The 12,068-nt window shown below is 31.7% G+C and overlaps 1 protein-coding gene across 1 annotated transcript; it reads right to left on the bottom strand.

The window, feature by feature from the left end:
- Positions 1 to 616: 616 nt before the first annotated feature.
- Positions 617 to 7,398, bottom strand: crip1 (cysteine-rich protein 1). Its single transcript, XM_061896256.1, has 4 exons — positions 7,239 to 7,398; positions 929 to 1,023; positions 808 to 865; positions 617 to 733 (listed from the first exon to the last, which is right to left on the bottom strand). Exons 1-4 carry the CDS (start codon positions 7,276 to 7,278, stop codon positions 696 to 698), a joined length of 231 nt encoding a protein of 76 aa, XP_061752240.1. The 5' UTR covers positions 7,279 to 7,398; the 3' UTR covers positions 617 to 695.
- Between the last annotated feature and the right edge of the window lie 4,670 nt (positions 7,399 to 12,068).

Here is a 12,068-nt window from a genome sequence, read left to right as displayed (position 1 = left end):
AGTGCGGGTACTTTCCTGGCCCGCCTGCAGTCCAGACCTGTCTCCCATGGAAAATGTGTGGCGCATTAGGAAGCGTAAAATACGACAGCGGAGACCCCGGACTGTTGAAGGACTGAAGCTCTACATAAAACAAGAACGGGAAAGAATTCCACTTTCAAAGCTTCAACAATTAGTATCCTCAGTTCCCAAACGTTTATTGAGTGTCGTTAAAAGAAAAGGTGATGTAACACAGTGGTGAACATGCCCTTTCCCATCTACTTTGGCACGTATTGCTGGCATCAAATTCAAAGTTAATTATTATTGGCAAAAAAAATAAAGTTGATGAGTTTGAACATCAAATATGTTGTCTTTGTCGTATATTCAACTGAATATGGCTTGAAAAGGATTTACAAATCATTGTATTCTGTTTATATTTACATCTAACACAATTTCCCAACTCATATGGAAACGGGGTTTGTATAATAGTAGGTTATAATATACCAGAAAATAAAGTATTGAGGGCAGATGGACAATACCACTACTACTACTACTACTACTACTACTGTACTCTTTATAATGATAACAATCATGGGTTTTATTTAAATGAGATATGAACTGAGAGAGGAAAAAACAAGAATTATTTTTAGATATTTTTGGGTATTTATTTGCTTCAATGGATGAAGTCTGCAGGATGACACGCTTGTTTCCTCCCCTTCTTAGTAAGCATGACTCTCTGTTCCGCCATGTCCAAACCCTGCAAAAATAAAAGATACACACATGTATATGAAATACATACTTGCACGGCATGTACCGTGTCGGGTGGTTTACCTCCAGGTCCAAACAGTGCACTGTAGCAAGGCTTGTTGCAGTAAGGTTTTCCTTCGTGCTGCAAGAAGACACGTTTGAATATGCATTCGGTGATATTGGCCCCGCAGGTCACATGACTCACCTCAGCATGAGAGCCAGAGGACAGCGTCTTGCTGCACTTTTCACACCTAAGACACGGCCGATGCCAGTCCTTGCCCAGCGACGTCACTTTCTCCGCTGCGCCCCCCAAAAAAATTTCAACAACAAAACATGTCAGATGTCTTCTCTAAGAAACTCCTAGAAAGAAATTGAAGCAAGCTGGCTGCTATCGAAGAGCTACATGTGGTATTTGGCTATGTCACCGGTTGCTATGGCGATTCTTTCAGAACAATTGCGCATAATTGGAAATGTTGGATTTAGTATTTTAATTAGTTATTTACGCAATTTAATCACTTTTAAATTCAGATAATTTATTCAATTGTTTGAATTTTAAATATTACAATAGCTGTGTTGGCCCTGCGATGAGGTGGCGACTTGTCCAGGGTGTACCCCGCCTTCCGCCCGATTGTAGCTGAGATAGGCGCCAGCGCCCCCCGCGACCCCGAAAGGGAATAAGCGGTAGAAAATGGATGGATGGATGGACAATTCAATATAGCAAAAGAAAAAACTTTGATGGAAAAAAAATATAGAAAAGGTTAATAAATTGAAGTGAAGTGAATTATATTTTATATAGCACTTTTCTCTAGTGACTCTCAGCGCTTTACATAGTGACACCCAATATCTAAGTTACATGTAAACCAGTGTGGGTGGCACTGGGAGCAGGTGGGTAAAGTGTCTTGCCCAAGGACACAACGGCAGTGACCAGAATGGCGGAAGCGGGAATCGAACCTGCAACCCTCAAGTTGCTGGCACGGCCACTCTACCAACCGAGCTATGCCGCCCCAAATTATTATATTAAATGTAATAATACAAAATTAATATAATTTAAATATATATCACAAATGTACTATATCAGGGGTCACCAACACGGGGTCGCCCGTAAGGACCAGATGAGTCGCCCACTGGCCTGTTCTAAAAATAGCTCAAATAGCAGCACTTACCAGTGAGCTGCCTCTATTTTTTAAATTTTATTTACTAGCAAGCTGGTCTCGCTTTGCTCCACATTTTTAATTCTAAGAGAGACAAAACTCAAATAGAATTTGAAAATACAAGAAAATATTTAAGACTTGGTTTTAACTTGTTTAAATAAATTCATTTATTGTTTTACTTTGCTTCTTCTAACTTTCAGAAAGACAATTTTACAGAAAAATTACAACCTTAAAAATGATTTTAGGATTTTTAAACACATATACCTTTTTACCTTTTAAATTCCTTCCTCTTCTTTCCTGACAATTTAAATCAATGTTCAAGTAAATTTATATTTTTTATTGTAAAGAATAATAAATACATTTTGATTTAATTCTTCATTTTAGCTTCTGTTTTTTCAACAAAGAATATTTGTGAAATATTTATTCGAACTTATTCTGATTCAAATTTAAAAAAAATATTCTGGCAAATCTAGAAAATCAATAGAATCAAATTTGAATCTTATTTCAAAGTCTCTTTAATTTCTTTTAAAATTTTTGTTCTGGAAAATCTAAAGGAAATAATGATTTGTCTTTGTTACAATGGTCCAATTTGGTCCAATTTGTTATATATTCTAACAAAGTGCAGATTGGATTTTAACTTATTTAAAACATGTCATCAAAAATATATATTTTTTGTGAGAAATCAATAATATGATCAGTGTTTCCACAAAGATAAATATCATTAATTATTAATAATAACATAGAGTTAAAGGTAAATTGAGCAAATTGGCTATTTCTGGCAATTTATTTAAGTGTGTATCAAACTGGTAGCCCTTCGCATTAATTAGTACCCAATAAGTAGCTCTTGGTTTCAAAAAGGTTGGCTATATAATATTAAAATTAATGTATTATATTAAATACCCAGGGAGCTTTTTGGAAGTTTCCTAAATAAAAATGTCTGACATGTTTTTTTTTTAAAAACAATTTAAAGTTTAGAAAAAGTTACTTACTCAAAAAAAAAAAAGGTTTTACAATATTATTTTGATATTCAACATTTCTAATTAATTGAAGGAGATCATTTAGAATTTAAGCCACGGTTTAATTGCACTTTTAATGAAAATGTAAAACTAATAAAAATCCCCTTCTACAGGTATTTTAGGAACAATTATTAAATAAAATCACGTTTTTAGGGTGGGAGAGAATCAATATGTAAAATTTACCACCGTTTCATTGAGCTAATTTAGCAATTAAACCAATAATTAATTAAATGTATTTTTTGTAATAAAAAAAAATCATAGTGCATTGATAAACACAAAAAAATATACTTTTTTTTTAAATTTGGAAAAGGTTACTACAATAAACAAATATTGCAAATAAGATGGAATAAAGTTGGTGTATAAAACATAACATAAACTTATTTAATTTAGAAAACGCCACTAAAGTAAAAAAATAATAATATTTTTATACATACTGTATTAAAAAACACATTACGCTGCTATAGTACACAAACAATTCGTATCATGTTTAAAAAAAAAGTATTAAGATCAAGAAAATGTAATTTTTTTATAGCAAACAATAATAAAGTGAAAGGTAAATTTTCTAATATACTGAATTCTAATATTTCTGTCAAAAATGTAGTGATAATTAAAAAGTATTTTAAAGAACTATAACCATTTTCTTGGGGTCAAATTGCGGGGGTGGAAACAGCGACACCTGTTGGCTCTAACGAGGCACTGCAGCCTGACCTAATTAAAGTTAAACCCCAACAAGAACAGTTCAAAGACGTTTGGGTGGGGATTGAATGTTGCAAATATGAACTTCATGTCCTCATAAAGTGCGATAAAGACGACACGTCATCTTTTTACTCAATAGGAAGCTTTGATAGGAATAAAAAAAAAGTCTTAAATCTCAATTGTTTTTCTATTGCTTCAAAATCAACACACAGGTGGAGGTCAGCCAATGTAGACACACACACACACACACACACACACACACACACACTGCTAAAAAGGGAAAACCCATCGTGTGTTTATGTTTGTGTGTGCGTGAGTGTGTGTGTGTGTGTGTGTGTGTGTGACAGATTTCTACATTCCATCCAGAGAAAGAAAGATGTTGTAGAAGTTGTTAATATTGTAGTAAATAAAGTCAACATCCAGGTTAAAGTACACATCATGAAGTATGTGACTTTTTGTTTTGCCTTTTTTGCGATTGGAATGTTAAAACCAGGCAATGGAAACATGTCCACATTCCCAAAAAAAGAAGAAGAAGAAGAAGAAGAGTGAAAATGTTTAACTAACATGATCCGGTTTGTCATCATTTCTAAAACGCACGAAATTGTTGAAAAACAAACACAAATCTGGAAGAAAATATACTTTTAAAAGTTTCCAATATAAAACTAACTAAATATACTTTAAAAACTGCAAAAATACTAATAAAAATATACCCACATTTTAGGGAAAAATAAACCACTTAGTGTAGTTCCTAAAACCCATGACATTGATGTAAAACAAACAAAAATCTGGAAGAAAATATACTTTTAAAAGTTTTTAATAAAAAAAAAAAAACAAAAAAACACCTGCAAAAATAAAATAAAAAAATCTACCTGCATTTTAGGGGAAAATAAACCACTGTGTGTAGTTCCTAAAACACATGGCATTGATGAAAAACCAACAAAATCTGGAAGAAAATATACTTTTAAACATTTAAAAAAAAAAAAAAAAACAATAACAAAAAAACTGGAAAAACAAAAAAAGATCCGCCTACATTTTCGGAAAATATAAACCACTCCGCGAAGTTTCTAAAACACACGAAATAGTCAAACTAATGAGACTCACATTGTATTTTAGGGTGGGGGAGAATCAATATGTAACATTTATTTCAAGGAGCTAATTTAGTACTTGAAACACTAATTAATTAAATGTATTTTTTGTAATGAAAAAAACCCATTGTGCGTTGATATACAACACAAAAAAAATAGGTATATTTTTACTTATTTAGAAAAGGTTACTACAATAGACAAATATTGCAAATAAGATGTACTAAACTAGGTGTATAAAACATATCACAATTTTAAATTTAGAGAACGCCACTTAAGTAAAAAAATAACAAACAATATATATTTATACATACTGAATTAAAATTTAGGCAAATTTTTGTTTTGCCTTTATTGCGATTGGAATGTTAAAACCAGGCAATGGAAACATGTCCACATTCCAAAGAAGAAGAAGAAGAAGAAGAAGAGTGAAAATGTTTAACTAACATGATCCTGTTTGTCATCATTTCTAAAACACATGAAATTGTTGAAAAACAAACACAAATCTGGAAGAAAATATACTTTTAAAAGTTTTAAATATAAAACTAACTAAATATACTTTAAAAACTGCAAAAATACTAATAAAAATATACCCACATTTTAGGGAATAATAAACCACTTAGTGTAGTTCCTAAAACCCATGACATTGATGTAAAACAAACAAAAATCTGGAATAAAATATACTTTTAAAAGTTTTCAATAAAAAAAACAACAACAAAAACCCCTGCAAAAATAAAATAAAAAAATCTACCTGCATTTTAGGGGAAAATAAACCACTGCGTGTAGTTCCTAAAACACATGACATTGATGAAAAACCAACAAAAATCTGGAAGAAAATATACTTTTAAATATTTCAAATAAAAAAAACAACAACAAAAAAACTGAAAAAAGAATAAAAAGATACGCCTATATTTTAGGAAAATATAAACCACTACGCAAAGTTTCTAAAACACATGAAATAGATGTAAAAGAAACAAAAATCTGGAAGAAAATATACTTTTAAAAGTTTAAAATAAAAAACAACTGAAAAAACTGCTACAAAAAAATCCACCTACATTTTAGGTAAAAAAACCACACCACTTTGTGTAGTTCCTTAAACACATGAAGTCGGTGTAAAAGAAACAAACATCTGAAAGAAAATATACTTTTAAAAGTTTTATATAAAATACAAAAACAAAAACCTTAAAAAATAAAATAGGGGAAAACAAACCACTCTGTGTAGTTCCTAAAACACACGACATTAATGAAAAGCAAACACAAATCTGGAAGAAAATATACTTTTAAAGGTTTTAAATAAAATGAAATAAAAACTGCAAAAAAACCCATCCACCTACATTTTAGGGAAAAATAAACCACTCCGTGTAGTCCCAAAACACTTGAAAAAGATGTAAAAGAAACAAAAATCTGGAAGAAAATATACTTTTTAAAGTTTTTAATAAAAAACAACAACAAAAACCCCTGCAAAAATAAAATAAAAAAATCTACCTGCATTTTAGGGGAAAATAAACCACTGCGTGTAGTTCCTAAAACACATGATATTGATGAAAAACCAACAAAATCTGGAAAAAAATATACTTTTAAACATTTCAACAACAAAAAAAAACAATAACAAAAAAACTGGAAAAAAAAAAAAAAGATCCGCCTACATTTTCGGAAAATATAAACCACTCCGCGAAGTTTCTAAAACTAATGAGACTCACATTCTATTTAGGGTGGGGGAGAATCAATATGTAACATGTATTTCAAGGAGCTAATTTAGTACTTGAAACACTAATTAATTAAATATATTTTTTGTAATGAAAAAAACCCATTGTGTGTTGATATACAACACAAAAAAATAGGTATATTTTTACTTATTTAGAAAACAAACAATATATATTTATACATACTGAATTAAAAAAAACACATTATACTGGTACATTACACAAACAATTCGTACCACATTTTTTTCAACAACATTTTGTGACGATTGCCAATAGCAATGCTTAACTTCTTTTTCCACTTCTACAGCAGGTACTTAAAACTGTTTTATGACGAATAACTGACAGAAACTCCATAAAAAAATGGCCAGGGTGTAACCTCATAACAGACTCGTTCTTTTTCCCTTCCTTCCTATTCGACAAAAACAGGTTTTTTTTCTTGAAAAAATACATTTTTGTGTGTTCTCCACCCCGAGCTAACAGAACATGTTGTTGTGTCGCACACACATTCTTCCATCCTGGTCTTCATCATTCCAACATTCCTGCAGCAGCAAAGCCTGCAGGCCAATGTCACAAACTTCTTGTTTTGATGGACATTTTACACCTCAACTCAGCGCCGTGTCGCAACACAACCGGTGATGCAATAGTGACGGAAACATAGCTTTATTATTCTACAAAATAATGTTAAAAGTGCAACGCAGAATGACACGATCCTACTTTTAGCAACACTGTTAAACACGAAGCTTTTTTTGCACAACAGCACGATGATGGTTGATGGTGTTTGAAAGCTACTTCCTGTTTTTTGTTTTTTTTTTGTTTTTTTTGGTGAAGCTGAGCAGCAAAGAGAAGTGAAAGAAACTAAATAATTCTTACCAAAGTAGACCTCCTTGTTGCATTTGGGACACTTTGGCATCTTCTCGCTTCTCCGGGTCTCACAGATGAGAAGAATCGAAATGAAAAAACACGCCGAGCCGTCACTTGTGTGCTGCACGCTTACTTATTTGACTTTTATACGCCCAGTTTGGGACAGGATTACCTCTCTCTCTCTCTCTCTCTCTTTCTCTTACTCTCTTTCTCTCTCTCTCTCTTACTCCCTCCCACTGAAGACATCAGAACGTCCTTGTGGTGCACACACTTCAAAACAAGCTTTGATAAAACACCATTTGACACATTTAAAATGCATCAGGAAAAAAAAAAATCTGTGGCAAAAACACAGTAATACTTACATAAATACGATAAAATGAAAATAAATTATATAGAAATTATAAATGCATGTATTTTATCAAATTCTTTGAAATGTATTCAAAAATTAAATTGTTTGAAGTAGCCCTGCATAAAATTAGATTCAGTTTATAAATTAAAATTAAAAAAAAAATCACAAAAAATTACAGAATTTGTTAATACTTTAAAAGCAACATTTTTGCATTTAAGAACACATAATAGATTATTATTAGAAGTAGTAAATACAAATACAAAAAACCCATCCATCCATCCATTTTCTACCGCTTATTCCCTTTTTGGAGTGGCGGGGGGCGCTGGCGCCTATCTCAGCTACATCTCAGCTACAATCGGGCGGAAGGCGGTCTACACCCTGGACAAGTCGCCACCTCATCGCAGGGCCAACACAGATAGACAGACAACATTCACGCTCACATTCACATTAAGGATACATTTTGTTGAATAGTAAATACTTAAATAAATACAATAAAATTAAACGAAATGATATAGAAATAATAAATGCATGTATTTTATCAAATTCATTGAGATTTATTTAAAAAATAACATTTTTGAAGTAGTACTGTAGAAAATTAGATTCAGTTTATAAATTACAATAAAAAAGAAAAATCACAACAAATTACAGAATTTGTTAATAATTTAAAAGCAACATTTTTGCATTTAAGAACACATAATAGATTATTATTAGAAGTAGTAAATACAAATACAAAAAACCCATCCATCCATCCATTTCCTACCGCTTATTCCCTTTTTGGGGTCGCGGGGGGCGCTGGCGCCTATCTCAGCTACAATCGGGCGGAAGGCGGTCTACACCCTGGACAAATCGCCACCTCATCGCAGGGCCAACACAGATAGACAGACAACATTCACGCTCACATTCACATTAAGGATACATTTTGTTGAATAGTAAATACTTAAATAAATACAATAAAATTAAACAAAATGATATAGAAATAATAAATGCATGTATTTTATCAAATTCATTGAGATTTATTTAAAAAATAACATTTTTGAAGTAGTACTGTAGAAAATTAGATTCAGTTTATAAATTAGAATTAAAAAAAAAAAATCACAAAAAGTTACAGAATTTGTTAATAATTTGAAAGCAACATTTTTGCATTTAAAAACACATAATAGATTATTATTATTTTTAGTAAATACAAATACAAAAAACCCATCCATCCATCCATTTTCTACCGCTTATTTCTTTTTGGGTTGCGGGGGGCGCTGGCGCCTATCTCAGCTACAATCGGGCGGAAGGCAGTGTACACCCTGGACAAGTCGCCCCCTCATCGCAGGGCCAACACAGATAGACAGACAACATTCACACTCACATTCACATTAAGGATACATTTTGTTGAATAGTAAATACTTAAATAAATACAATAAAATTAAACGAAATGATATAGAAGTAATAAATGCATGTATTTTATCAAATTCATTGACATTTTTAAAAAAAAATAGTTTGAAGTAGTACTGCATAAAATTCGATTCATTGTATAAATTAAAATAAATAAAAAAAATCACAACAAATTTCCGAATTTGTTAATAATTCAAAAGCAAAATTTTTGCATTTGACAACACATAATAGATTATTATTATTAGTAGTAAATACAAACACAAAAACCCCTTAAGGACATATTTTGTTGAATAGTAAATACTTAAATAAATACAATAAAATAAACAAAATGATATAGAAATAATAAATGCATGTATTTTATCAAATTCATTGAATTTTTTTTTAAAAATACAATTTTTGAAGGAGTACTGCAGAAAATTAGATTCAGTTTATAAATTACAATTTAAAAAAAAATCACAACAAATTAAAGAATTTGTCAATAATTTAAAAGCAACATTTTTGCATTTAAAAACACACACACACACATATATATATATATATATATATATATTTTTTTTTTTTTTGACGCTTGCTGCATTTTAGTAAATGAAAAGTCCAATTTAAAAAAAAATAACTTCACCTGGCAACAAACATCTCGGAAGTTTTTCCCTTTTAGAAATATGTATAAAAAAATCTTGTGCATTCTTGTTCCAAACGCATACAAGTGCGTGTATAGTTCCTAAAACACATGAAGTTGATGTAAAAGAAACACAAATCTGGAAGAAAATATGATTTTAAAAGTTAAAAAATAAATAAATAAATAACATTTTGACGCTTGCTGCATTTTAGTAAATAAAAAGTCCAATTTAAAAAAAAAAAACTCACCTGGCAACAAACATCTCGGAAGTTTTTCCCTTTTAGAAATATGTACTTCCGAGATGTTTTTTGTTGCCAGGTGAGGTTTTTTTCTTAAATTGGACTTTTCATTTACTAAAATGCAGCAAGCGTAAAAAAATAATAAAATAAAATTAAAAAAAATAAAAGTATATATATATATATATATAGATGAGGTGGTGACTTGTCCAGGGTGTACCCCGCCTTCCGCCCGATTGTAGCTGAGATAGGCGCCAGCGCCCCCCGCGACCCCGAAAGGGAATAAGCGGTAGAAAATGGATGGATGGATATATATATATATTTTTTAAAAGTAAAAAAAAAAAAAAATTAATAAAAAAAAAATATATACATATATATATATATATATATATATATATATATATATATATATATATATATATATATATATATATTTTTTGTTTGTTGTTGTTGTTGTTTTTTTTTACTTTTAAAATTATATTTTCTTCTAGATTTTTGTTTCTTTTACAAGTGTGTGTATAGTTCCTAAAACACATAAAGTTGATGTAAAAGAAACAAAAATCTGGAAGAAAATATAATTTTAAAAGTAAAAAAAACAAACAAACAAAAAAATATATATATATATGTATATATATATATATATATATATAGATATGTATATCTATATATATATATATCTATATATATATTTTTTTTGTTTGTTTTTGTTTTTGTTTTTTTCACTTTTAAAAAAACGACATCGCATACAAGTGTGTGTATAGTTCCTAAAACACATGAAGTTGATGTAAAAAAAACAAAAATCTGGAAGAAAATGTGATTTTTAAAAGTTAAAAAAATAAATAAATAAATACAATTTTGACGCTTGCTGCATTTTAGTAAATAAAAACTCCAATTTAAAAAAAAAACACCCTCACCTGGCAACAAACATCTCGGAAGTTTTTCCCTTTTAGAAATATGTATAAAAATATCAAGACCCAGGACACGTTGGGAAGACTATGTCTCCCGGCTGGCCTGGGAACGCCTCGGGATCCCCCGGGAAGAGCTAGACGAAGTGGCTGGGGAGAGGGAAGTCTGGGTTTCCCTGCTTGGGCTGCTGCCCCCGCGACCCGACCTCGGATAAGCGGAAGAAGATGGATGGATGGATAAAAATAAATCTTGTGCATTCTTGTTCCAAACGACACTTCTGTTCCACATGTGCTCATTTTTTTTAATTGAAACACGCTTTTACTCGACGACGACAAACATTTTCCCGAAGGTGACGCAACCATTTGGTGTCCATGGTAACAGCATGTGACCGAGCAGGTGTGTCTGTGTTTACTCAAGGTCGTTACTCTGACCCACAAATATTTGCAAAGGTGCTCACTAAACATCATCACAGTCAAGTGGACCAGTCGGAAACGAGTCCTCGCCGCTGTAATTACGATAAAACTCGCCAATCGTCCATTTTCAAACACGACCTCATGATGACAGGAAGTAATTAGCCGACTCTGGCAGGAAGACTTTGCTCGGCCTGATAAAGCCATCGCCATGGCGACCGTGTTTGACCTTTGAGCCTTTGGAACAGAGCAGGTGTGTGACACTTTGGGAGAGTTATTCTGTGCCAGCAACCTGAGGGTTCCTGGTTCGATCCCCAGCTTCGACCAATCCGTTGTGTCCTTGAGCAAGACACTTCACCCTTGATCCTGATGGGTGGCGGTTAGGGCCTCGCATGGCAGCTCCCTCCATCAGTGTGTGAATGTGTGAATAGTATCAAAGCGCTTTGAGTAGCTTCAAGGTAGAAAAGTACAAGTATAACCCATTTATCATTTTACTTTATTAGCACGATCTCTTTTTTTCCAGGGGTTAATGAGACTAAAATATATATATTTATATATTTTAATTTTTTTTTTTTTTTTTCAGAACCGAAAGCCTTTAAAAGTCACACATTTTATTTCTTTATTTTTAATTTTACTTTTCCAAAATGCCTATTGTTCACAATCATTATGAGAGACAAGAAGACAAGATGTCCAACACATAAAAAATGGTTTGTTGTTGGTGACTAGCAATGCAACATATCATGCACTATCAAACTTTGTTTTACTTTCTTCCTGTGCGGCGTATCATTCACTATCAAACTTTGTTTTATTTTCTTCCCGTGCAGCATATCATGCTTTATCAAACTTTGTTTTACTTTTCTTCCGTGCAGCATATCATGCTTTATCAAACTTTATTTTACTTTTCTTCCGTGCAGCAATTCATGCACTGTCAAACTTTAT

This window comes from Nerophis ophidion, linkage group LG03 (genome assembly GCF_033978795.1).
Source record: "Nerophis ophidion isolate RoL-2023_Sa linkage group LG03, RoL_Noph_v1.0, whole genome shotgun sequence".
Lineage (NCBI taxonomy): Eukaryota > Metazoa > Chordata > Actinopteri > Syngnathiformes > Syngnathidae > Nerophis > Nerophis ophidion.
The sequence above is the reverse complement of the archived record's forward strand: the minus strand, read 5'-3'. Positions and strand labels throughout refer to the sequence as shown.

Excerpts from the sequence above, each read along its gene's own strand:
- crip1 (XM_061896256.1), bottom strand. The coding sequence starts at position 7,278 with ATGCCAAAGTGTCCCAAATGCAACAAGGAGGTCTACTTTG. Across the intron at positions 1,024-7,238 it reads CAACAAGGAGGTCTACTTTG|CGGAGAAAGTGACGTCGCTG; the intron begins GTAAGAATTATT and ends TGGGGGGCGCAG. Across the intron at positions 734-807 it reads TGCACTGTTTGGACCTGGAG|GGTTTGGACATGGCGGAACA; the intron begins GTAAACCACCCG and ends TTATTTTTGCAG.